This window comes from Plecotus auritus (genome assembly GCF_963455305.1).
Source record: "Plecotus auritus genome assembly, chromosome: 4".
Classification (NCBI taxonomy): domain Eukaryota; kingdom Metazoa; phylum Chordata; class Mammalia; order Chiroptera; family Vespertilionidae; genus Plecotus; species Plecotus auritus.
Window position 1 is genome coordinate 112,258,423 of NC_137775.1, and position 27,326 is coordinate 112,285,748.

General features: G+C 42.0%; 1 protein-coding gene across 1 annotated transcript; it reads right to left on the reverse strand.

Moving 5' to 3' along the window:
* Positions 1–17,055: 17,055 nt before the first annotated feature.
* SMIM30 (small integral membrane protein 30) lies at positions 17,056–20,188 on the reverse strand. Its single transcript, XM_080664116.1, has 3 exons — positions 20,120–20,188; positions 19,649–19,740; positions 17,056–19,199 (listed from the first exon to the last, which is right to left on the reverse strand). The coding sequence occupies exon 3, from the start codon at positions 19,152–19,154 to the stop codon at positions 18,975–18,977; it is 180 nt and encodes a 59-aa protein (XP_080520242.1). The 5' UTR covers positions 19,155–19,199; positions 19,649–19,740; positions 20,120–20,188; the 3' UTR covers positions 17,056–18,974.
* Positions 20,189–27,326: the final 7,138 nt, after the last annotated feature.

Genomic DNA, 27,326 nt, shown 5'->3' on the forward strand with positions numbered 1-27,326 from the left:
AAACTAGATAAAGATACTACAAAGAAAGAAAATTATAGGCCAATATCCCTGATGAACATAGATGCTAAAATCTTCAACAATATATTAGCAAACCATATCCAGCAATACATTAAAAAGATCATACAACATGATCAAGTGGAATTTATTCCTGGGATGCAAGGTGGGTATAATATTCACAAATCAATAAATGTGACACACCACAGACAAAATGAAGAGTAAAAAAAATCACAGGATCATATCATTAGATGCAAAAAAAAAAAAAAAAGCATTTGATTAAATCCAGCACCCATTCATGATAAAAATTCCCAGCAAAGTGGAATAGAGGGAGCATATCTCAACATAATAAAGGCCATATATGATAAACCCACAGCCAACATCATACTCAATGAGAAAAAACTAATAGCATTTCCCTTCAGACTGGGAACAAGACCAGATGTCCACTTTCACCACTCTTATTCAACATAGTACTAGAAGCACTAGCCACAGCAATCAGACAAGAAGAAAAATGTGTCCAAATTGGAAAGAAGGAAGTAAAGCTGTCATTATTTGCAGATGACATGATGTTATACAAAAAAACCTAAAAACTCCACCAAACACCTACTATATCTAATAGCTTAATCTGAGAAAATAGCAGGACACAAAATTAATATTCAGAAATTGGTGGCACTTTTATACAGCAATAATAAACTATCAAAAAGAGAAACTAAGAAAACCATCCATTTATTATTGCTCAAAAAAAATAAGGTACCTAGGAATAAATTAAATCAAGGAGGTAAAAGGCATGTACTTAGAAAATGATAGGATATTAAAGAAAGAAACTGAGGAAGATACAAATAGAGGAAGTATATATACCAAGTTAATGGATTGGGAGAATTAACATAATTAAAATGTCCATACTACCCAAAGCAATCTATGGATTCAACACAAGTCCTATTAAAATACCAATGGCATAATGCACAAATATAGACCCAATAGTCCAAGAATTTATATGGACCCCCAAAAAAAACATGAATAGACTCAGCAATCTTGAGAAAGAACAAAGTTGGAGATATCACACTACCTAATATCTAACTATATTACAAGGGCATTGTAATAAAAACAGCCTGGTACTGGCATAAGAACAGCATATAGATCAATGGAACAGAACAGACAGCCCAGAAATAAACCCATGCCTTTATGTTCAATTAATATTTGACAAAAAGGCAAGAGAATACAATGGACTAAAGATAGTCTCTTCAATAAATGGTGTTGGGAAAATTGGATAGGTACAAAAAAATAAAACTAGACCACTAACTTATACCACACATAAAATAAAACATAAAATGGATAAAAGACATAAATGTAAGTCAACAAAAATAAAAAAATAAAAATTCTAGAAGAGAAGAAGTAAAATCTCTTGTAGCAATATTGTTGCCAATATACCTCTGGCAAGGGAAACAAAGGGAAAAAAAATGGGACTACATCAAACTAAAAAGCTTTTTGCACAGCAAAAGAAACCATCAACAAAATAAAAAGGAGACCCACAGAATGGGAGAATATATTTGGCAATGATATATCTGGTAAGGTTAATTTTCAAGATTTATAAAGAACTTATACAAGTCAACACCAGTAAGACAAACAACCCAATTAAAAAAATGGGCGCGTGTACGCACACACACACACACACACACACACACACAAATAGGCAAAGGACCTAAGTTAACACTTTTCCAAAAACAAACAAATGGTCAATAGACATATGGAAAAATTCTCAATGTCACTAATCATCAGAGAGATTCATATTTAAAACAAAATGAGATATCACCTCACACCTGTAAGAATGGCTATCATCTATACTAATAAAAGGGTAATATGCTAATTAGACCAGGAGACCTTCCAGATGTCCTTCCGGACAAAAGCCATGGTGGCGGGGCGAGGCAGAGGTGGTTAGGGGTGATCAGGCCAGGAGGGGAGGGCAGTTGGGGGTGATCAGGCCAGTGGTGGGGCAGTTGGGGGCAAGCAGGGTGGTGGGGGGCCAGTTGGGGGTGAGCAGGCCGGCACGGAGGCAGTTGGGGGTGAGCAGGTTGGCAGTGGGGGGCAGTTAGGGGCAATCAGGATAGCAAGGGGGCAGTTGGGGGCGATCAGGCTGGTAGGGACGGCAGTTGGGGACAAGCAGGCCGGTAAGGGGGGGCAATTGGGGCAATCAGGCTGGCAAGCGGGGCAATTGGGGGTGAGAAGGCCAGCAAGGGGGGGCAGCAGGGGGCGAGCAGGCCAGCAGGCAGAGTGGTTAGGGGCTATCAGGCAGGCAGGCAGGCAGGTTAGCGGTTAGTAGCCAGAGGTCTTGGATTGCAAGAGGAATATCCGACTGCCAGTTTAGGCCCGATGCCTGTGGTGAGATCAGGCCTAAACCAGCAGTCGGACATCCCTTGAGGAGTCCCAGATTGGAGAGGGTGCAGGCCGGGCTGAGGGACGCCCCTTCCCCCATGCACGAATTTCATGCACTGGGCCACTAGTCTGTAATCCTATCTAATAAAAGAGTAATATGCAAATTAACCATCACTCCCCTATACCCACAAGCCACGCCCACAAACCACACCCACCAGCCAATCAGGACCAAATATGCAAATAAACCCAACCAAGATGGCTACGGTGACAGAGAGCAGGAGGGAGGCTTGGGTTTCCCCGGCAATGGAGGAAGCCAAGCTTTCCACTGCCCTTGCCGGCCTAGGCCTCCACTCAAGGCTACAAAGTTTCAATGATAGAAGATAAATAAACCCAAACAGAAATGGCAGCAGCCACGGAGCTGGAAAGAGCAGGAGGCTAGGGTTGCCCCCGGCGATGGAGGAAGCCAAGCTTTCCGCACACCCTGGCCGGCCCAGGCCTCCGCTTAAGGCTACAAAGTTTCAATTATAGAAGATACATATATCCCAATAGAAATGGCTGCCTCCATGGAGCAAGCAGAAGGCTTGGCTCCGCTCCAGGCTACAAAGTTTCAATTGTAGAAGATAAACAAACCCCAGATACCAGGGCCTCTGCTTGGGTCGCCAGGGGGTGTGGCCAGCCTGCAAACCACCACAGGCCTCTCACCCAGGCCACCCCACGCCCCAAGGGAACCCCCACCCTGATCCGGGACACCCTTCAGGGCAAACCAGCTGGGCCCCACCTGTGCACCAGGCCTCTATCCTATCTAATAAAAGAGTAATATGCAGATTGACCATCACTCCAACACACAAGATGGCTGCCCCCATGTGGTCAAAGATCCTGCCCCCATGTGGACACAAGATGGCCACCACAAGATGGCCAGCAAGGGAGGGCAGTTGGAAGGGACCAGGCCTGCAAGGGAGGGCAGTTGTGGGCGATCAGGCCAGCAAGGGAGGGCAGTTGGGAGGGACCAGGCCTGCAAGGGAGGGCAGCTGGGGGCGATCAAGCCTGCAGGGGAGGGCAGTTAGGGGTGACCAAGCCAGCTGTGGAGGGAAGTTGGGGGCAACCAGGCCTGCAGGGAAAGGCAGTTGGGGAGGACCCAGGCCTGCAGGGGAAAGCAGTTGAGGGGGGACAAGGCCTGCATGGGAGGGCAGTTAGGGGTGACCCGGCCTGAAGGGGAGGGCAGTTAGGGGTGACCAGGCCTGCAGGGGAGAGCAGTTAGGGTGACCAGGCCTGCAGGGGAGGGCAGTTTGGGGCAAACAGGCTGGCAAGGGAGCAGTTAGGCATCAATCAGGTTGGCAGGGGAGTGGTTAGGGGGAGATCAGGCTTAAACGGGCAGTCGGACATCCCTCGAGGGGTCCCAGGTTGGAGAGGGTGCAGGCTGGGCTGAGGGACACACACCCCCGTGCATGAATTTCGTGCACCGGGCCTCTAGTAAAAGCATAATATGCTAATTAGACTGGATATCCTTCCAGATGACCTTCTGGATGAAGCTTAGGCTGTGAGGGAAGCCTGGGTCCTGGGTGCCTGCCGGTGGCCAGAGGGAAGCCCGGATCCCGGGTATCAGAGGGAAGCTGGTGCCAGCAGCCGGGGGAAGGAAGGCTTACTAGTACTCTTGCACAAATTTCATGCATTGGGCTTCTAGTCAATAAATAAACAAGTTCTGGTGAGGACATGGAGAAAAGGGAACTCTCATAAACTGTTGGTGGGAATGCAGACTGGTGCAGCCACTGTGTAAAAAGGAATCAAGTTTCCTCAAAAAATTAAAAATGGAATTGCCTTTTTACCTAGTGATCCCACTTCAGGGAGTATATACTAAGAAAGCAGAAACACCAAATCAAAAAATTTATGCATCCCTGTTTTTTTATTGCAGTGTTATTTACAATAGCCAAGTGCCTATCAGTAGATGAGTGGATAAAAAGCTGTGGTACATTTATACAATGTTACCTTTGGTGACAGCATGAATGGACCTAGAGATTATTATGTAAGTGAAATAAGTGAAATAAGACAGAGAAAGACAAATACCATATGATCTCACTTATATGTGGAACCTAATGAACAAACACTGATGAGCAAAATAGAAACAGTGGCATGATTACATGGAATAGATTGATAGCTGTCAGAGGGTAGGGGGAGCTGTGGACTGGAATGAAAGAAGTTGAAGAGATTAGGCAAAAAACATATATACATAACACATAGACACACAATAGTGTGGTGATAGCCAGAGGAAAAGGGGGGATGGCAGGTAGGTGGTTAATGGGCAAATGTGGGGAAAATGGGGATGGAAAGAAACTGCTTGGGGTGATAGGCACATGATGCAGTGTGCAGATGTTTTATTGAGTTGTACACTTGAAACCTGTATCATTTTGCAAGCCAATGTCAACATATAATTCAATTAAAAAATATCACCAATAAGTTCAATTTAAAAATGCCAATAAAGTATTTTTACAAAAAATAAATAAAATTGAATATGCTATAGTTTCTGTTTTTTAAAAAAATATATTTTATTGATTTTTAACAGAGAGGAATGGATAGGGAGAGTTAGAAACATCGATGAGAGAGAGACATCAATCAGCTGCTTCCTGCACTCCCCCTACTGGGGATGTGCCCGCAACCAAGGTACATGCCCTTGACTGGAATGGAACCTGGGACCCTTGAGTATGTAGGCCGGCGCTCTATCCACTGAGCCAAACTGGTTAGGGCTAGTTTCTGTTTTTGATGGTCATGCCTGTTTCTAAATTCTTTCGTTATGTGATTTATGCATTTATTCAGAACATAATTATCTTCATTAATATTGAATTATATGGGCATTTATAATCTCAGTTTAACCAAGTGCTACATGATTAGCCCTTTAAAATAATTAACTCTCACCCTGGCCTATGTGGTTCAGTTGGTTGGAGCGTCGTCCTGTGCAAGAAAGGTTGCAGGTTCAGTTCCAGGTCAGTGTGCACACCTAGGTTTTTGGTTTGGTTCCTGGTTGGGGTCTGTTTCCCCCTTCAATGAGCTGAGGACAGACTTGGAGTGATAAATGCAGCTTTTTGGCAAAGCTGAACAAATGGCATGCCTATACTATTTAGTTTTTCTTTTCACTCCTTGCCTGTTAAATAACAACCAGGTTATTGCAAGGGTATCAGTATCACAATAGGGTTTAAGGGCCACAGCCCTGGAATCCAACATACCTTGATAACCAGGCTCCACCACTTCAAATGTGATCTTAGTCAATCCACTTCTTTTAAATTTCTGTCCCTCTGTCTGCTAAATGGGGATAATAACCATACTACCTCACAGATAGATGAGGGATGCATACAATAATGAATGTGATAGCATGAATGGACTTGGAGATTATTCTCTCATCATTGATGTTTCTATCTCTCTCTTCCTCTCTGAAGTCAATAAAAATATATCCTATCTAATAAGGAGGGAATATGCTAATAGACCCTCACACCATCACAAAGATGGTGGTGCCCATAGCCAACAAGGAGGAAATATGCTAATTGACTGCCCCACCCTCAAAGATGGCAGTGCCCACAGTCACAAGGTGGCACACAGTCCCCTCAGCCCCGCCAGGACGGCAGGCATGTGGCAAGCCCTTGAGGTGGGCCCGGCTGCTCCACGTGCCTGCCTCCGGAGTCCTCTAGTCCCCTCAAACCCCAGCCACCCAGGGCTGGCCTGAGGTGCAGGCAAGCCTTGGATGGTGGCTGCCCAGCCACCCAGGGCCGCCCGAGACTCAGGCAACCAGGGCAGGCTGAGGCTTGCGCTGCCGGCAGTGGCAGCAGCAGAGGTGTGATGGGGCGATGCCTTCCCCTGATCGCCGGGTTGCCTCCTGCCCCTGAGGGCTCCCAGACTGTGAGAGAGGGCAGGCCGGGCTGAGGGACGCCCCCCTCCAGTGCATGAACTTTCATGTACCAGGCCTCTAGTCCTATATAATAAAAGGGTAATATGCAAATGGACCGAATGGCAGAACAACCGAACAACCAATCAAAGTGTAATATGATAATGATATGCTGTTCAACTGCTCACTATAGTGTGCCCTGACAACCAGGGACAGACAGTCAACTGGTAGGTTAGCTTGTTGCTGGGGTCTGGCTGATCTCGGGACTGAGTGAGATGGGCTGGATACACCCTGGAGCCCTTCCACGGTCCCTCCCCGACCCGATTGTGCACAGGTGGGGTCCCTCAGCCTGGCCTGTGCGCTCTCGAAATAGGGGGGAAGAGACTAGATAAAGGCAGTTTAGAGGCATGCCCAGTAAGGTCTGAGTGACATGGGAAAATACTTGCCCATTAACCACACCTGGAAACAGGTAATTGGCCAGGATGGGCCTAGCCATGGCAAGCTCTCAAAATCTTATATAATAGTCCTATGTAATAAAGAGGTAATATGCAAATTGACCATCATGCCCTCACAAGATGGCTGCCTACAACCAGGCCAGCAGGGGGGGGTTAGTGAGTGACGACCAAACGACTGAACAAGCAGGCTGCGTGGGTGACCAGGCTGGCAGGGGGGTTAGTGAGGGATGACCAAATGACTGAACAGCAGGCTGCATGGGTTGACCAGGCTGGCGGGGGGGTAGTTGGGGGCCACCAGGCCAGCAGGGGGGTCAGTAAGAGGCGACCAGGCTGGCAGGGGTGGGCATTTAGGGGTGACCAGGCCGGTGGGGGGAGGGGTGCAGTTGGGGCCGACTAGGCCAGCTGGGGGGGGGCAGTTGGGGGCGACCAGGCAGGCAGGGAGGGGGCAGTTAGGGACGACCAGGCAGGCAGGCAGGTGAACGATTAGGAGCCAGTGGTCCAGGATTGTGAGAGGGATGTCTGACTGCCATTTTAGGCCGATCCCGGGATTGGGCCTAAAATGGCAGTCAGACATCCCCCAAGGGGTCTCAGATTGGAGAGGGTGCAGGCTGGGCTGAGGGACCCCTGCCCCGTGCACAAATTTCATGCATTGGGCCTCTAGTCTAAATATATAAACTTCTAGACAAAGGAAGTTCCCTCTCTTGACTCCAAGGTGAGGGGCCCTCCTGTGGCCCTGCTGCAGGGGCTGCGCTCCACTGTGCCCACATGGTGCATGGCCATTTGAGCTCCACACATGGACTTTAATCTGGCCTGAATGCTAAACCACTGGCTGCAAGGTGGAATGGGAAGTCTGAACATTGGCCCTCTTTCTGGCTCTGCTGAACTCCCAGCTGCCTCTCTGTCGGGACTGGTTTGGGGGAAATGAGACATTGCAACCCGAGAAATGGAACTCATGCCAACAAAGCTTTCTTCCATATCCCATCCTCCCAGGGGGGCTTCTGAAAATGCTTCTTTCAGTGGTGCCCCAAGAACTTTGCTCCCCCAAACAACAGGGGAGTTTTACTCTCCAGCATCAATACCACCAAAGAGACTGATATGAATCAATGCGAGAGAGATGGTTCCTATGCAGATAATTCTACTCCCTTCATCATGTGCTGCAGGCTAAGTAGCTACAGGCTATGTAGATTTTTGGATGGGCATCACCTTTCCTATAGCCAAAGTTGGAAATGGCATTTGACAAGGCTCTGCAGAGCTTAGAAAGCCTAAAAGGGTAAAGGTGCAGGTGATGTGTAGCTTCTGAGATTTCCTGGATGTGGCTGGTTCCTTTGTTAGTACATTTGGTATCACATTAGTTTGCTGCCACTTGCACTCTCTATTGAGACAAAATATGAATACAGCCCATTTTTTTAAACTTCATCTGCACTCCTGAATTCATGTTAGTCATACCCCCTAGTTGAGTTTATTGGGTAAAGACAGAAATAAATAATATACTGGATGGGTGAAGAGGAGAGGGCAGATGTGGGAGACCACAAGACAAGGGTCTCTGAGTGAAATACTTTGAATTCATCATTTACCTGATGTTTTCTCTCTCCAAAGATTTCACTCTTTAAACATGCACTCAGACTTCTGCTTTCAGGAAGATGGAATAGACATCTTTTTTTTTCTATTTTTCCCACTAAATACATCTAAAAATCCTGACATTATGTATAAAACAAACATAAAAAGATCCTTAAAGGTGAAAAGAAGGCAGACAGTCTAGGACCTCCAGACCAGAAAAAAGACATGGTGGTGAATTCTATGGGTTTTCATTTTGCCTCATAAATCTCTGACTAGGTACTGGAAAAGTTGTTGACCCAGAAATGTCAATGGGCTCAGACATGGCCATGGGAGTCCAGACATCCACTCCTACCACAACGTACCAAGAAAAGCCAAATGGAAAATTTAGAACTGAAAATACAACAGCAGAATCAGTGAACTTGAGGATAGTACACTAGAAATTAGCCAATCAGAATAGAAGCCTAAAATCAATCAATATTTTGATCAATCAATCAATCAATCAATATCGAGCCCTGGGGAGGAGTGGAACTGTAACAAAAGATTTAACAATTGGGTCACTGGAGTCCCAGAAGAAAAGGAGAAATGAATGGTGCTGAAAAAAAATTTTTGAAAAAATAATGGCTGAAAATTACCTAAATTTGGGAAAACACATAAACCTATAGGTTCAAGAACCAGAATGAGCCTGTAGTGGGGAAAAAATGGTGGCAGAATAGACAAACGTGTCCCGAGCCTTGTCCCGGAGCAGATAGAAAGAACAGCTGAGGGTCGTATGGGGAGTGTTTGTTGGTGAGTTGAGGGACAGCTATACTCCAGGAGATGGTGGGGGACTGCTGGACAGGGCTGCCCTGACTGGGCAGCCCCCACTGCTGCTGGGTTCCCTCCCGGAGTGACCAGCTTGGACGCGGAAACCGTGCCATCTTGAATGGGAAAGTGGATGTTATCGGAAGCCTGAAAATCTACAACTACGGCACCCACCAAACAACTGTAAACCCCAGAGCACCGGTCCCCAATTGGCGCAAACACGAGGATTCAGAGGAGCTCTACACTCCACCACGGAAAGGTCAGATTTTGCCTGGGATAAGGTGGTCTCTGGTCCTAGCAGGAGAGAGAAACGCACACACTGCGGGAGCTGGAGAACCAGGGGAAGTCTGCGCCTAGAAAAATCCGTGGCTGTTGGGGCTGGCGTGATCCGTGAATGTGGAAGGGGGTTCTCAGAGCTGCTAACAGAAAGGAACTCTTAAAAGCAACCCATTTTGATCTGACGAAAAAGGAAAGCCTCAAAATTTTAAAAGTGTGCTGGCTGCTTAGACCCAAGGGGGGAATAAAGACTGCACAGACTTGCGCACAGCCCCAGAGTTCGCACACTTAGGCTGGCTTTTTTTTTCTTTTTCCTTTAAATCCTTGCTTCTGAGTACTAAGCCCAATACATAGAATCACCCAATTGGGGACACCCTAAGAGACAGCAGGGGAAAGTTGTTTTTCTGGAACCTGGGGATCAGAGTGGGGAATAACCATCAGAGAACCAGCTCTGGGGCAACCCACTCCCACAAACCGGTATTGAGCACCACAGGGAAAGCAGGATCTAAGCACTGGCTAGAGAGGACCTATAGACCTGGAGGTCAATCCAGAAACACTGCCACCCAGGGGTTAAATCACAAATGGACTCTTGTGTAAACACAAATAAAGGAATACAAGAAATTAAGACACACTGCCTGCTTAAAAATCAGGACTGGCTTACAACACTGAAGAGCAGTGGAATGCAGGGAACTGCAATACTGTCCTGACTAGGAAACAGGCGTGCCAAACAGAACAGTAGGGGAAGTGAATGACCTTCACTACAGCACATTTATTTTATTTTTTCATCTTTTACTTAAGAAACTAATTTTTTTCTTTTTTCCTCACTTGATTTTACCTTTTTAATTGTTACATTTTTATTTTCAATCAGTATTATTACTACTACTATTTTACTTTTTTTTAAAAAAAGTATCATTTTATTTTCTCTTTATTTTACTTTGGAATTAGTGTTCTACATTCTATTTTCATCTTCCCTTTAGCATCATTTTACTCATCTCAACTTTACCTTTATGACATCACTCTCTTCCTAACTTTTCCCCTTTTGTTGTCCTGTTTCTCTTACCCTTTTCCTGCTTTAGATTATCCCTATTCTTTCTTTTTACCCCATTAAAATTTCACCCTTATATATCTAATATCCAATCTCCTGCTCCAAGTCCATACACACCTCTCTCTTTTCTGTCTTCACTATCCAAAAATTTGTTTTTCTCTATGTCCTTTTGTTGTTGTTTGCTTGATTGTTGATTATATCGACTTTGTATGCTTCTTTGTGAGATTGTTTTGCTTATTCTTGTTTGTTTTTTTTTGTGTGTTTTCCTCGCCTCACTTGATATTAGTTGTTGTTTGTAGTTTGTATTCATCTCCAGGTACGTGTTGCTGGCATTTGTTGGGATTAGTGGCTGTTCTATTGGAGTTTTCTCCCCATATATATATAGTTTGTTCCCCTCATCTTTTGTATTCTCTTTCTTTTCTCTCTTACTTTTTTTTTCTTTTCCCAATTTCATTTTTGCACTCCTTTCTTTTTTTTTTTCTTCTTTCTCTCCTACCCTCTAATCTGCCTTTCTCTGGTGGTTACCTTTATTTGGGGTTATTAATATCGTGAATACATTTCTGTTTAGTGCCTTGTGCATTGTACCTGGTTGTGTTGTATTTTGTGCCTTTAAGTCAACGCAGGAGAGAGAGAACTACATAACCAGACAGCCAGAGAAGAGAGAGCATCAGGAGACAAAGAAACAGCCCGCATAAGAAAGAAAAGTAGACATCACTAGAAAAGGAAGTAAACGAAATGGAGGCAAGCAACCTTCCAGAGAAAGAATTCAGAGAAATGGTCATAAGGTGGCTGAAAAGAATGGAAGATAAATTCGACAATATGTGTAAGAACCAAGAGGAAATGAAGAACCAAGGAGAAATGAAAAATGACATCGCTGCTGTAAAGAACTCAATAGAAAGCATCAAGAGTAGACTAGCAGAAGCAGAGGATCGCATCAGTGAGCTATAAGACAAGGTAGGAAAAAATACCCAAGTAGAGCAACTTCTACAAAAAAAAAAATTAAAAAGCAGGAGGAGAGCCTAAGGGGACTTAGGGACAACACGAAACAAAACAACATCCGCATAATAGGAGTTCTAGAAGAAGAGGAAACTGAGCAAGGAATAGAAAACCGTTTGAAGAAATAATGACAGAAAAATTCCCTAATATAGGGAAGAAAAAACCCACACAAATCCAAGAAGCTCACAGAGTCCCAAGCAAAATGAACCCCAAAAGACCGATGCCAAGGCACATTATAATTAAATTGGCAAACATCAACGACAAAGTAAGGATCTTAAAAGCGGCCAGAGAAAGACAGAAAGTTACATACAAAGGAACCCCCATCAGACTAGCGACTGATTTCTCAACAGAAACTCATCAGGCCAGAAGGGAATGGAATAAATATACAAAGTCATGCAAAGGAAGGGTCTGAATCCAAGAATACTGTACCCAGGAAGGCTATCAATCAAAATTGAAGGTGAAATCAGGAGCTTCACAGACAAAAAAGGACTAAGGGAATTTATTACTACCAAACCAGCAATGCAAGAAATGCTAAAGGGTCTGCTGTAAAAAAAGAAATAGGAAGCGAAGAAGGAACACAGGGGTAAAGAATAAAAATGGCGACAAATAAGTACCTATCAATAATAACTTTAAATGTAAATGGATTAAATGCCCCAATCAAAAGACATAGGGTAACGGATTGGATAAGAAAACATGACCCATATATCTGCTGTCTACAAGAAACCCACCTCAGAAAAAAAGACGCACACAGACTGAGGGTGAAGGGATGGAAAAAGGTTTTTCAGGCGAATGGAAATGAAAAAAAAAGCTGGGGTAACAATACTTATATCTGAAAAATTAGATCTCAAAGTGAAAGACATAACAAGAGATAAGGAAGGCCACTTCATAATACTAAAGGGAGCAATCCAACAAGAAGAAATAAATCTGGTAAACATATATGCACACAATACAGGAGCACCCAAATACATAAAAAAAACTCCTGGAGGATATCAAGGGAGAGATTGACAGCAATACAATCATAGTAGGAGACTTTAATACCCCACTATCACCATTGGACAAATCCTCTAAGCAAAAAATCAGCAAAGAAACATCAATCCTAAATGACTCACTAGACCAGATGGAATTAATTGACATCTTCAGAACATTTCACCCCAAAGCCACAGAATATACATTCTTCTCAAGTGCACATGGGTCATTTTCAAAGATAGACCATATGTTGGGTCATAGGCAAAGTCTCTTCAAATTCAAGAAGAAAGAAATCATATCAAGCATCTTCTCAGATCACAGTGGCATAAAACTGGAAATCAACTACAATAAAAACAATCCAAAAAAATCAAACACATGGGGACTAAACAGCATGCTATTAAACAATGACTGGGTTACCAGAGAGATCAAAGAAGAAATAAAAAACATCATGGCAACAAATGACAATGAAAACACAACAATCCAAAATCTATGGGACACAGGGAAAACAGTCTTGAGAGGGAAGTTCATAGCTCTACAAGCCTACTGCAAGAAAAACAAGAAACAATGGTAATAAATTACCTAACCCTACAACTCAAAGAATTAGAAAGAGAGCAACAAGAAAAGGCCAGTGTAAGCAGAAGGAAGGAAATAATAAAGATCAGAGTGGAGATAAACAACATTGAGACCAAAGAAACAATACAAAAGATCAACAAAACCAAGAGCTGGTTCTTTGAAAGAATAAACAAGATTGATGAACCTCTAGCCAGGCTCACCAAGAAGCAAAGAGAGAGGACCCAAATAAACAAAATCAGAAATGAAAGAGGAGAAATAACAACAGACCCCACAGAAATACAAAGGATTGTTAAAAAATACTACGAACAACTCTATTCCAACAAACTGGAAAACCTGGAGGAAATGGACATATTCCTAGAAAAATATAACCTTCCAAAACTCAATCAGGAAGAATCTAAACATCTCAATAGGCCAATAACTATGGAAGAAATTGAAGCAGTCATCAAAAAGCTTCCGGCAAACAAAAGCCCGGGGCCAGACGGCTTCACAAGGGAGTTTTACCAAACATTCAAGAAAGAACTAAAACCTATCCTCCTCAGACTACTCCAAAACATTCAAGAGGAAGGAACACTTCCAAGCTCATTCTATGAAGCCAGCATCACACTAATACCAAAACCAGATAAAGACAACACAATGAAAGAGAATTACAGGCCAATATCCCTCATGAACATAGATGCCAAAATGCTTAACAAAATTCTAAAAATCGGATCCAGCTGTACATCAGAAAGATTATACACCATGACCAAGTAGGATTTATCCCAGGAATGCAAGGATGGTACAATATCCGCAAATCAATAAACGTGATACATCACATAAACAAATTGAGAGATAAAAATCACATAGTCATATCAATTGATGCAGAAAAAGCATTTGACAAAATTCAATACCCTTTCTTGATAAAAACTCTCAACAAGGTGGGAATAGAAGGATCATACCTTAACATAATAAAAGACATATATAATAAACCCACAGCTAACATCATACTCAATGGGCAAAAACTAAAACCATTTCCCCTAAGAACAGGAACAAGACAGGGATGCCCACTCTCACCACTCCTGTTCGACATAGTACTGGAAGTATTAGCCATTGTAATTAGACAAGAAGAAGAAATAAAACGCATCCAAATTGGAAAAGAAGACGTAAAGCTGTCCTTATTTGCAGATGACATGATATTGTACATAAAAACCCTGAAAGACTCCATCAAAAAACTAATAGACTTAATAAATGAATTCGGCAATGTAGCAGGATACAAAATTAACGCCAAGAAATCTATGGCATTTTTATACACCAACAGTGAACTTACAGAAAGAGAGACAAAAAAAGCAATCCCATTTACCATCGCACCAAAAAATTAAGATACCTAAGAATAAACTTAACTAAGGAGGTAAAAGAAGTATACGCGGAAAACTACAGGACACTGAAAAAAGAGATATAGGAAGACGTAAACAGATGGAAGAACATACCATGTTCATGTAGTGGTAGAATCAACATCATTAAAATGTCCATACTATCCAAAGCAATCTATAGATTCAATGCACTCCCCATTAAAATACCAACGGCATATTTCACACACCTAGAAAGAACTCTCCAAAAATTAATCTTTCATAACAAAAGACCCCGAATAGCCACAGCAATCCTGAGAAAGAAGAACAAAGTAGGTGGGATCTCAATACCAGATTTCAAGCTGTATTACAAAGCCACTGTCCTCAAAACAGCTTGGTACTGGCACAAGAACAGACATATAGATCAATGGAATAGAATAGAGAATCCAGATATCGACCCAAACCACTATGCGCAATTAATATTTGACAAAGGAGGCATGAACATACAATGGAGTCAAGACAGTCTCTTCAATAAATGGTGTTGGGAAAATTGGACAGATACATTCAAAAAAATGAAACTAGACCACCAACTTACACCATATACAAAAATTAACTCAAAGTGGATACAGGACTTAAATGATACTAGAGGAATCCACAGGCAGAGAAATCTCAGACATATGCCGAAGCAATTTCTTCACCGATACTGCTCCTAGGGCAATGGAAGCTAAAGAGAAAATAAGCAAATGGAACTACATCAAAATGAAATGCTTTTGCACAGCAAAAGAAACCATCAACAAAACAACAAGAAAGCCCACTGTATGGGAGAACATATTTGCAAATGTTATCACTGATAAAGGTTTAATCTCCAACATCTACAGGGAACTTATACAATTTAATAAAACGAAGATAAATGATCCAAAGAAAAAAGGGCAACGGACCTAAATAGAATCTTTTCGAAAGAAGACAGAAGGAAGGCCAAGAGACATATGAAAACATGCTCAAAGTCACTAATTATCTCAGAGATGCAAATCAAAATGACAATGCGTTACCATCTCACACCTGTCAGAATGGCAATCATCAACAAATCAACAACCGACTAGGGCTGGCAAGGATACGGAGAAAAAGGAACCCTCTTGCACTGCTGGTGGGAATGCAGACTGGTGCAGCCACTGTGGAGAACAGTATGGCGTTTCCTCAAAAAACTAAAAATGGAACTCCCATTTGACCCAGTGATCCCACTTCTAGGATTATATCCCAAGCAACTAGAAACACCAATCAGAAAGGATATATGCACCCCTATGTTCATAGCAGCATAATTCACCATAGCTAAGCTTTGGAAACAGCCTAAATGCCCGTCAGCAGATGAGTGGATTAGAAAACTATGGTACATCTATACAATGAAATACTATGCTGCTATAAAAAAGAAGGAATTCTTACCATTTGCAGCAGCATGGATGGACCTGGAGAGCATTATGTTAAGTGAAATAAGCCAGGCAATGAAAGAAAAATACCACATGATCTCACTCATTTATGGAAAAGAACATTATAACCTGATGAATGAAAAGATAGATACAGAGGCAGTAAAGCACTGAACAGACTTTCAAATTACAGTGGGAAGGCTGGGGAGTGTTGGGGAGGGAGGGAAATAGATCAACCAAAGGACTTGTGTGCAGGCATATAAGCACAACCAATGGACACAAGACACTGGGGGGCGGGAGGGATGAGGGCATGCGACAGGGGGTAGGGGAGGCTGGCTGAAGGTCAATGGGGAAAAAAAAGGAGATATATGTACTAATATGTGTAACATTTTAAATAATAAAAAAAAATTTAAAAAAAAAAGAACCAGAATGAACCCCAAACAGGATAAGCCCCAAAATAAGACACATCACAGTCAACCTTCTGAAAATTAAGGACAGTGAAAAAGTCTTAAAAGCAGACAGAGAAATGATGCACTGATTTTTAGCATTAGAAGAATAGGCTCTTTACCAACACTTCTTATTGATTTCAAGTATTAGTCTTCTGCCTTTTTAACTGGATTCCCCTGAGTTAACATATACAAAGCATTTACTAGACATCTACAAATTATGTTGTTGGGGGACATTTGTTTATCCCGTTTTTTCCTAACATTGCTCCAACAGCAGGTGTTATTGCTCAGAGCCAATCAAGGAATTCCAAGATTGGAAAAACTTCAAAGGAGGAAATACAAGAGCAGAAATTTGCATTTGGGGATTTTTGGGTGGGCTTCAGCTCTGTGAACTCCTTAAAATTAATTTAAAAATGCCAGCATATATGTGCCTTTTTTTCTCTCTCAGGAAATGAGCATATGTTTTGTCAGATTCTCAAAGGAGCTGGTGGCCCCATAAAGGTTAAGAGCCACTGTAAGTTTCTGTTCTTCTCAGGCAAAACCATATAATCCAACTTAGATGAGAAAAGAGACTAAAAATAGAGAAGGCATTCCCCATCATAGCCATCAAAATTCCTAAATGCCTCCTCGGGATAATTCTCTACTTTTAAGGGTAAAATAGGAAAATAGCAGTTTTCTAATTCTTTCTAGGCACTTTTGAAAATACATGCCATTAAAGCATGTTTACCTGTAGTCCTACTTTGAACATTTAAATAATAGTATCTAGAGATGACTAAAAGACTAATGCAGTGATTTAAAATGTACTTCAGGTTTGATTCCTCCCAATGCCAACTGAAAAGTTTAGACATACAAGCAGCAGCAGCCTCTCTACCTACATTCGTACCCATGGACTAGTTTATGAGACAGGACAAACTGTCCCACAAGCTGCATTCCTTTTTCTATATTAAAAAAAAAAGGCATATAAAATTAAGTTTTATAATTACATGATATGTAACTGCCAATTTATTTGAACAAAACATGTTAGTGCTTTCTCTGTTGAAAAAACAAGTCAGCTATGACAAAAACAGATCCATTTGGTTTTTATGTCTTTGTAGTGTATCTGTCCCTCATTCCTTGTACTCGTCACCAAATCCCTCATTAGCCAGGTCTGCTAACACCTGCAGAAATGCACTGTAAACAGAATCTTAAGGTTGCTGCTCGTTTTCTGACCAAAATTAGGGCTTCCAATATCACCTGGAGAGCTGGGGATTAGATAATGCATTATTTTAGGAAAAACTCGACTACCTGCTTCCAGTAAGAACTAAAGCAGTTTGATTTACTCAGATTATTCTATACTGGTGTAGCTAGAGTCAACGGTATCACTGGGTGAACTTGATAAACATAGAATTCCAGGCTTCAACCTACAATGACTCCAACACAACTGAGAGAAGGACCTGGGAATGTAGTTTTATCAAGTGCATTGGGTGATTTGTGGACTCAAACAGGTTAGATCAATCTTCTTAAAATGTAAATGTGCACACAAATTACCTTGGGCTCTGAAACAAGTAGATTCTGATCCAATTGGTCTGGAGGAGACCTGAGGTTCTGTATTTCTAACAAGTCCCCAGGTAATAATGTTGGTTTGGGAAAGTAGCAAGGTCATTGAGCTGGTGTGTAAATCAGTATAAGCCAGTATAGTTTCCTTCTGTGGATTCTCTACCAACAACCTTTCCTAGCTTGATTATGCACATTTCTAGTTTTTCACTGATTGTACCTCTATAAACAAAAATAGACACCATGCCCAGCCAGCATGGCTCAGTGGTTGAGCGTCGACCTATGAGCTAGGAGGTGATTGTTCAATTGAGGTTGCAGGCTCGATCCCCAGTGCAGGCATTTAGGAGGCAGCCAATCAATGATTCTCTCTCATCATTGATGTTTCTCTCTCCCGCTCCCTTCCTCTCTGAAACCAACAAAAATATATTTTAAAAAAGACACTGTACGTTAACTTATAATAGGTTTATATTTAATACTAGTAGCCCTGCGCACGAATCCGTGCACCAGTAGCTCGCCAGTAGCTTGCTGCCACCCTCCAGCTCTCCACCTGCTGCCCCATCCTCCTGTAGCTCCCTCCACCCCCGCTCATAGCTTGCTGCCCCGCCCCCTCCTGTAGCTCTCTGCCATTCGTGATCCGGTCCTTACATGGTTGGTTGTTATGTAACGACCATTTGCATATTATATCTTTATTATATAGGTACTATTTCTCACCAAGAGTTTGTTAGCCAATTAATATAAAGGCTTTTATTTTTTTTACATTAAATCTCTTCCCTATTTTAATGTCAAGACAAAGTATTTTTTTACGTTAAATCTTTTCTCCATTTCAATGTTAGATACACTAACATAGTTTTTAACTACTTTCCCCCCAAAGAAATAAAAGTTTCAAGTTTTGACTGACTATATTTAATATCTAATATCTAAGTACAATATTAACTTGGGAGATAACAAAAAAAAAAAAAATAGAGAAAAGACTCCTCAATAATGCAGGAGGCAGTAATTACAACAGAATTGTGGCTACTTCCTAGGATTCTGGGCAGGAGTTTCCTTCTTCCAATTTCATGTGCTTTGAGAATTTTTGAGATTACTAAATATTACTTATGCAAATTTCAGCCATCTTACTTCTTTGACCCTCTTTCTAACTAGCAACTAAATTATAGACTGCATTATTTGTTGTGAAAAAGAATTTTTTCCCATTTAACATATATCAATTTATTCCCATTTATAGGGAAACTTAAGAATGTAAAATTACCCTATGTACTGTTTCTTGGGAACTTTCCGACACCAAAGCTCAGTTTTTAACCTGAGCAGCTCAAATGTTTTCAGGGCAAGGCTTGATTCAGGAGGCCCTTCGAAGTCACACCTCTCCATTTCTCTTTCGTGCATATACCCCCAAACAAGCACAAATGCCTGTAATGCAGAGAACCACCCCTAAGAAAAGAGCGATTGCATCTCCAGCTTCCACTGCTTCAACAGCAGGCAGCACCAAAAGCAGTGAAACGAGGACTATGAACAATTGTGCTGGAACTGAGGTCATGATGTTGGAACCTTGAGATGGCTGGATCTTGAGTGCTGAAGGTTTCTAGAAATTAAACATGGAAACATAAAGGAACCATTAAAATTCCTACCCTTTTAAATGACAATATGAATACATGACAAACATAACCTTTTAAGTTTAAATTTCAGACACATATTCTCATTCTACCATGAAAAAAACAGAGGGAAGTAAAAGATCCTTAAAGATCCTTAAAGATGATCACTTGAGGCTAATTTCCCTTCTTATGATAATTGACTCCAGCGATTCTCCACACTGTAGATGCCAACACCGTGTGAATCAACCAAACACACTGAACAGCAGAACATAATTAAGAACAAACAGAAAATGCACAAAACACACTTGGAAATTTAAAATATCCTAGTTAGTAAAAATTACATTTTCAAAGGGTTTCTCCCAACCAGGAAATGTAGACAAATCTGGTAAAAGTCACACAACATAAATCTCTGACGTTGTGGGGAATTAGTAAGACTTACCAAAGAAACGATATACTGTATGTGTAACTCTATGAAATACTTCCTTCCTGGAGTTCGGAATGCGGAGGCTAAGAGGTTCCACGTGACAGCGCCTATTACAGAAGATGGGGAAAAATTTAAAAATTATTACTACTTATTATTATTATTATTATTAATTAATTACTACTTTAAGGGGGCAGCTACAGTCAGGGTAGAGCAAGGAGGCTGTACGGAAGGGGGAGGAATGAGTAGAGAGAATGAACAAACTAGAGAAAATAGTTTGTTCAAGCACGGGTAGACTTGAGGTTGGTTAGTTCGCCCATTCAGGAAAAACTAAAAATAAATCGAAGCGACAGATAAATGCGTTCCAGAAATTAGCATTAAATTTTAAAAAAAGAATCCCTGCTTTGGCCCGGCAGGGTGTAAATTTGCCCCGTTTTATAAATACACTGGGGAAATCGAAGGATCCCTTGGAGAGAATTCTCACATTACCTTCCAGGAAGCAGCCATTAAAGGAAGGCGAGGAGGGCGGCGTGGCCAAACTACATTTCCCACAATCCCCGCGACTCCCAGGATGCACCAGCTCCCTGCCCACTGGCTACGGAAAGGGGACGGAGGGAAGGGGCGGCCACATTCTGCTGGGAAGAAGAGGAGCGAGTTTCCTGGGGTTTACCACACACGCCCCAATGTTTTACTGGTAAAGTGACCTAATGTATTTGTATGAAAGCTACTTAAAAGTAGGAACAGAAAATGACAGCAACGGTTGTTTCCCCCTGTCCACTAGAGTGAAGGCAACAGCTGGAAGAAATCCCCGAGCAGAGCCATCTGTTTCGTATACTTTTAAACTGGCGGCTTCCAACAGTTTTGAAATCCTAAGAATGAACTATTTGTATATGTAAGTTATAACCCTTTCTGAGTCAAGGCCTTACGGTACCTCTCCAGTCACCGAGTCTTCCTAACTCTAATTTACTGACTCCGCCATTTATGTCACACCCTCAGATTGTAAGTTACCAAAGCTGTGTGTTAGGGAGGAAGTCACCTGCCCTATCTGAAAGCCAGTCTCTCAGTGCAGCAGGCACACTCAGTACAATGCCCATGGACACTAGTAGTACATAATCTTGTATTATATTCCTACCTCAACACACTTCAGAAAGGGCCGGCTGATGTTGGCCAATAATTATTTGGATAATAATAAGTGTGCCAACAAGATTTTATGAGACAAAGAAGTGCCAAACCACGGTGTCTTTTTTTTTTTTTTTTTAATAATTTTTTTTTAATATATTTTATTGATTTTTTACAGAGAGGAAGGGAGAGGGATAGAGAGTTAGAAACATCGATGAGAGAGAAACATCGATTAGCTGCCTCCTGCACACCCCCTACTGGGGACATGCCCGCAACCAAGGTACATGCCCTTGACCGGAATCGAACCTGGGACCTTTCAGTCCGCAGGCCGACGCTCTACCACTGAGCCAAACCGGTTTCGGCACCACGGTGTCTTGCAAATCCAAAGTCTGAGGATAGCTACACAATAACGTTGCTACCAAACTCAAGGGGTTTGCTATTTGGGGTGCTCTAGACAAGAACCAGACATGGTTGATGCAAAGTCGTTGTTTTTTTTTGTTTTGTTTTTTAATTGCAACAGGTAATGCTCATCCCATTCCAATCACACTTTATTGCTGTTTCTTGAACATGCCAATTTGTTGTTCCCTATTGACTTTGCTGTTGCTGTTCTCTCGGCCAGTGAGACTTTTTCTACAGACTTTTGCATGGCTGTTTTTCTCAACATCATTTAGGGCTCTGCTTAAGTGTCATCTCTTTTCCTGTGCACCAGTGATCGGCAAACCAAGGCTCGCGAGCCACATGCGGCTCTTTGGCTCCTTGAGTGTGGCTCTTCCACATAATACCACAGCCTGGGCGAGTCTATTTTGAAGAAGTGGCATTAGAAGAAGTTTAAGTTTAAAAAATTTGGCTCTCAAAAGAAATTTCAATCGTTGTACTGTTGATATTTGGCTCTGTTGACTGAGTTTGCCAACCACTGCAGTGGAGCACCAGGGAGTCTCCCCCATTGGCTTATACTGAGCATGCCAAAAACTAGAAATATGAATGGACAGAGCCTGAGCATGCAAAAGGCTAGAAAGATGAATGGATAGGGCCCTGAGCATACTAAAAGCTAGCAAGATAAATAATTTTTTTAAAAGCCCTCTCCTCCTTATCCTTATAAGAATGGCAGGCCTGAGCAAAAAGAGAGATTGGTCTTTGAGACAGGTGTCTGCCATTCTCCCAAGTTTTGTGGCTCCTGAATAAAACCTCTTTCCTTTTACACCAGCACCTGCCTCACGAGTTTGGCTTTCATTTTGGCAGGCAGCCCAACTTCCATTCTTTTGTTTGTTTGTTTGGTTACATGTACTATGTGTACACACACACACACACACACACACACACACACAAACAAACACACAAACACCCTAACACTGCAGTGTCTTAATGGTTTAGATTATCTATACTGGTTTTATGTTATCTGTAGAGGCCTTCTATATCCTGTCAGCATCCCTGCCAGACAAGTTCCACTGGTGACTTTCTTATAACAACACTGAAATGCAAATTGAAGTAAGATTTCTGCTTCTATATCTGCCACTCAGTTTAGTCTTTGAGCTTAGAGAGGTAATGTGATATAGTATATAGACTATTAGCTTTTTCCCTTGCTAGCTTTGTGGAATTGGGTAGTTAATCTCCCTGAGATTTAGTTTCCTTTAACAGAATATATTTTTTAAGGATTAAGTGAAATGGTTCTAAAGTGACCAATATTTACCAATTCCCCTTATTTGTATTTCTGTTCTGCTGATTAGTGACTATGAGTTAGGGTACCTGGGGTCACACTGCTTGGTTAGAATACTAGCTCTACTGCTTACTAACTATATGAAAAGAGATAAATTAGTAAACTATTCCAAGTCTCAGTTTATCCATCTATAAAATGAGCTATAATATTATTTCATATGCATATTATAAGGATTAAATAAGTTAATTCCTAGAATTAGTGGCTGGCATGTAGAAAGCCCTCATTAAATATTGGTGATTGTTATTCTTTGCTGTTAACAAAATCCATAAAATATGGGGTGTCCAGGATGTGGCTTCTCTCCATTATAAATGTGCTCTTCTGCAGACAAATGTGGTAAATAGAAAATGCTTGTGGAACTCTTGAATGCAGAGGAATTTTAGGTTTCCTAGGCTTCAGTTTAAAGACTGCCTGGAAATCACTCCCCTATTACTCGAAAGCTGAAGTAGTTTTGGTGGGAAATTGTGGAGAGCAGCTACAGCTTTTGGACGGGATCAAGCCTCGGACTGACAAGAGGGCACAGTCCTTTTGTGGCAAAGCCACATACAAGTCCCAGCTTGCCCTCCCAGCACAATTATAGCCAAAGGCTATGGTTGTATGTAAGCTTGAACTTATAGTCCGACATTATAGTCCTAGGTAGTTGAGAGAGGTGGGCTGTGAGAGGTACAGCAAGTGCTTCCAAAACAGTGCTTGATAGAGTTTAGAGAATTGCAACAACAGGAAAGAAATAGATTTGAAACTTTCAAGAACATTGTAAATACCTTGACCACTGCCTTGTTTTGCTTTGTGTGATCTGACTATAAAATAAAGATTCAGCTTACAGGCAGGGTCACTGTGTCCTCATCCAGGTGCAGTGATCCACCTGGCCCCAACTATATTCTCTTGTCTATTTTCTTTAATTCTTCACCGCTCCTCCTCAGGTTCACCACTGGCTGTGCTGGACGCAGTTCAGAAAATCATCTAGATGTTGCCTTAATTGGATTTTACTATTTAGCTATTTTATACCCAATGGTGGTTATGCTTATGTTTAAAACATATTCTCCATTCAGCTAGTGTCACATCACTGATTCATCATATTGCGTCCAGAGGTATGAAAATATTTTTGAAAGTGTCTAGGTATGGGTGAATAGCTTCAAGAAATAATTTAGCTGGAATGAACTCTAGGACCACTACAACGAAACCCAACAAAGAAACAAAACTCTTAATTTCTTTTGAATTATATTTCTAACTAGAGGCCTGGTGCATGAGATTCATGCACTGGGGGAAGGAAGAGGGGCGTTCCTCAGCCCAGCCTGCACCCTCTTGCAGTCCAGGAGCCCTCGGGGGATGTCCGAAGAATTAGTTGATTCATATCTTCACTAATTGTCATCATTGCAAAGTTTTCAGTCCCCACATTGGATTGCTGCATATAATATGTCTTGCCCTGTCCCTGTCCCCTCCCTTTCTAGCCTTTGTTACCTTAAGGACTCTAGTTTTCCATTTATATGTTTAAGTACCAACCTTATCTGCTTAAAAATGTAAGCTTTTAACACTGCTCTCTCTGTTCCCTATCCTTCAGATGAAAAGTGGAGTTGGGTCGTAGCAGCAGAGGGAAATTCAGAAGGGGAATATCGGAGTAATGACTGCAGTGGGAGAAGAGGAACCTATCTCCTGGGCCCACAGGGCTGGCAGCTTCTCCGGGTAGCTGCAGCCTGGGACCTTGGGGCGGGTGGCTTCTCTCTCTCCTGGGTGCAGCCAGCCGCAGGTGCCTGGACCGCAGGCGGGCAGCTTCTCTGTCTCCCCTGGGATGCAGTGTGGGCGTCTTCTTTGGTCGCAGCCAGCCTCAGGCACTGGCGCCCAGATTCTCTGTCTTCCCCCAGGAAGTGGGTTGGGCAGATGTGGGGTGGGCAGCTTCTCCAGCTGGCTGTGGCCTGGAATCACGGGGCAGGTGGCTTCTTCGTCTCCCGGGTTGCATGGCTTCTTCATCTCCCGGGCCACAGACAGCCTCAGGCGCTGGTGCCCGACTTCTCCGTCTCCTCCTCCATTTCCCACAGGTCCAGAGTGGCTGGGGCGGGAACGTTTGCGTCATCGCCATGGCAAAGACACAAGCGTCCGGGCTCCGGCTGCCACCATCTTTGTCGGATTAATTTGCATATTCCCTCCTGATTGGCTGTGGGCGTTGCAGTGTGATGGTCAATTTGCATATTCCCTCTTTATTAGATAGCATTACAACAGCTAATTTGTAACCACTTCTTTTTCCATAAATTGCAGCAAAGGAAAAGGCAGTGTTAGAAGTGTTGCTAAAAAAATTATAGGAATTAAGACTATGGGCTCAGAGGAATAGATTGATAGATTTTTATGAGAGAATTAATTGTAGAGCTTGTAGGACAGAAGGAAATACTTTTTTATTACTCCTAAGAGATGGTGCTTGACATAGTGTTGAATATGATATGAAGATTTTTACCTTACCTCCTTGGCTTCAGTTTGTCCACTGTCTAAAGAGGATAAACATTATTTTTTTCATATCCCTTATTTAGAACTCATTTGCTTTATTCCATAGTTGAAAGAACTCCAATTTGACAGCTTCAAAAAAGTCATGTTTGTTTCTTTTCAAACTTTGTCTTTGACTTAGAAGTCAAAAGTCATATAAATAGTTTTCTATAGTTTAAGATGTTTATTGTAACTGAAAATGTCATGTCAGGGATTATTAGTATTAAGTGATGTACTGACAGGGATGAATTTCTGTAATACAATGAATATAATGGTCTCCTCCACTCTTTGTTTTTAAATATATATATATTTCAGAGAGGAAGGGAGAGAAAAAGATAGAAACATCAGTGATGAGAGAAAATTATTGACTAGCTGCCTCCTGCATGCCCCCTACTGGGGATTGAGCCTGCAACCTGGGCATGTGCCTTGACCGGTAATTGAACCATGACCTTCTGGTTCATAGGTCAATGCTCAACCACTGAGCAACACAGGCTGGGCTCCTCCACTCTTTTTGACCTGAACTTGCTTTCTATTGTGCCTGCAAACCATCTTAATGAACAATGATTTCCTAGATGTAATTCAGTTTTAGATATTTTGTTTAGATCACTGACCTCCCCAACAATAATTGCTATGTTGCACATGTGTAATCCCTTTTCTAAAAATGACAGTTATTTCCTTAGCAGTGCTAGAGAGATGAGCAGCTTCTTTTGTACTGTGCATCTGCCAGCTACAAGTTCTGCCTGAGAACATCTCTGGTAGCAACATGAACTACTGTTCTTCTGAAACAATGTCACATTTCACCTCTCTTTCCCCCCACTGTCTGAATTCTTCTGCAGGTTGCTATTGAGTTCTTTTGGTGTTATGAGTCTAGGGTTATTGAGTCTAGAATTTAATCTTACAATTTAAGAGGACCTATACCTACACACCCTTCTTTACTTAAATAGAGATCACTGGTAAACAATAATACTCAGAAACAAAGAACATTACTTCAGTTAGTTATTTGAGCAGTGGAGGGCAAATTTCCCCAAGTCAGTTGTTACCAATAAATGTTTTCAGAGAAGTGGCTCCTGCTTGTTTTATAACCATTAGAAGTGGGTCATTGCTAGGCCCTGAAGGAAGGCACTTCTGGGATCCATCAGAGGAAGCAAGACAGGGAGACATCAGGATTTTTGCAGTGACTGGTGTGTGTCAGAGAATTCATAAAACCCAGACAAGTGAGCCAAGTCAAGTGAGTGGAGACATTTTACTGGAGCTCCACAATTAGAAAAGACCAGCCTAGAGTTAGTCAGCATTTTCCTTCAAGAATAGGACATTCATCACTGAGATGATTACATCACAGCTAACTAATCATTAGATTAACAGGATGGGATAAGTCACACTTTCTAGAGCTATTCAACTATTGTAGAAAAGTTGAATATTGCTGAGATAAAACACTGGTGCCAGCATTTTGCAGAGGTGTGTGGGCAAGATGCAAAATGTCATTTTTTTAAAAATATATTTTATTGATATTTTACAGAGAGGAAGGGAGAGGGATAGAAAGCTAGAAACATCGATGAGAGAGAAACATCGATCAGCTGCCTCCTGCACACCTCCCACTGAGGATGTGCCCGCAACCCAGGTACATGCCCTTGACCGGAATCGAACCCGGGACCCTTCAGTCCGCAGGCCGACGCTCTATCCACTGAGCCAAACCGGTTTCAGCGCAAAATGTCATTTTTGACATGGTTCCAGGCACCATCTAGAGCCCATTGCAGATATGGCCCAGACTTTTACTAATGAACCTCAGTAATCTGTGGGAATCAATCACATTCAAAAGCCTGTGGTCCAGGGTTGTAGAGGAACCTCACCCACAGGCACTAAGAGATTCAAATATTCTTGTATTGCTGGGATTCCAGGAACAGGTTAAGAATGCCTGGATGGAACAAATTTATAGTTTTGAAAAGTTGTAAGATTATGTCATATATAGTACTTTATCTATGGTAATAGACTGATAAAGAACATTATCTGTAGAGATGTCATCGCTTGGCCCTAAATTCAGCTCTTTTACTAACTCTGTTAATTTATGCTAATCATCTAAGTTCATGAAGCTTGAGTTTTCTCATCGTAGTGAGAAAATCACCAAACTGTAAGATTCCCAATGCAGATTAAATGAAGAGACAGGTAAAATGCATAATATGGTCAGTATATAGGACTCTCAGAGACATGAAACTAGCTGATCAGGAAATACTTAGGTGCTGCACAAGGAAATCTCAAGTCAGGATAATTTTGCCTCATGGGAAGGTGAACATATTTATTATGGAAAACATTTCTTAACAAACATGGTTTCATAATATATAGGGTAAGACCGATTGATCGATTTATATTTATCAAACACTTAAACAGTGATTAATATGTTCC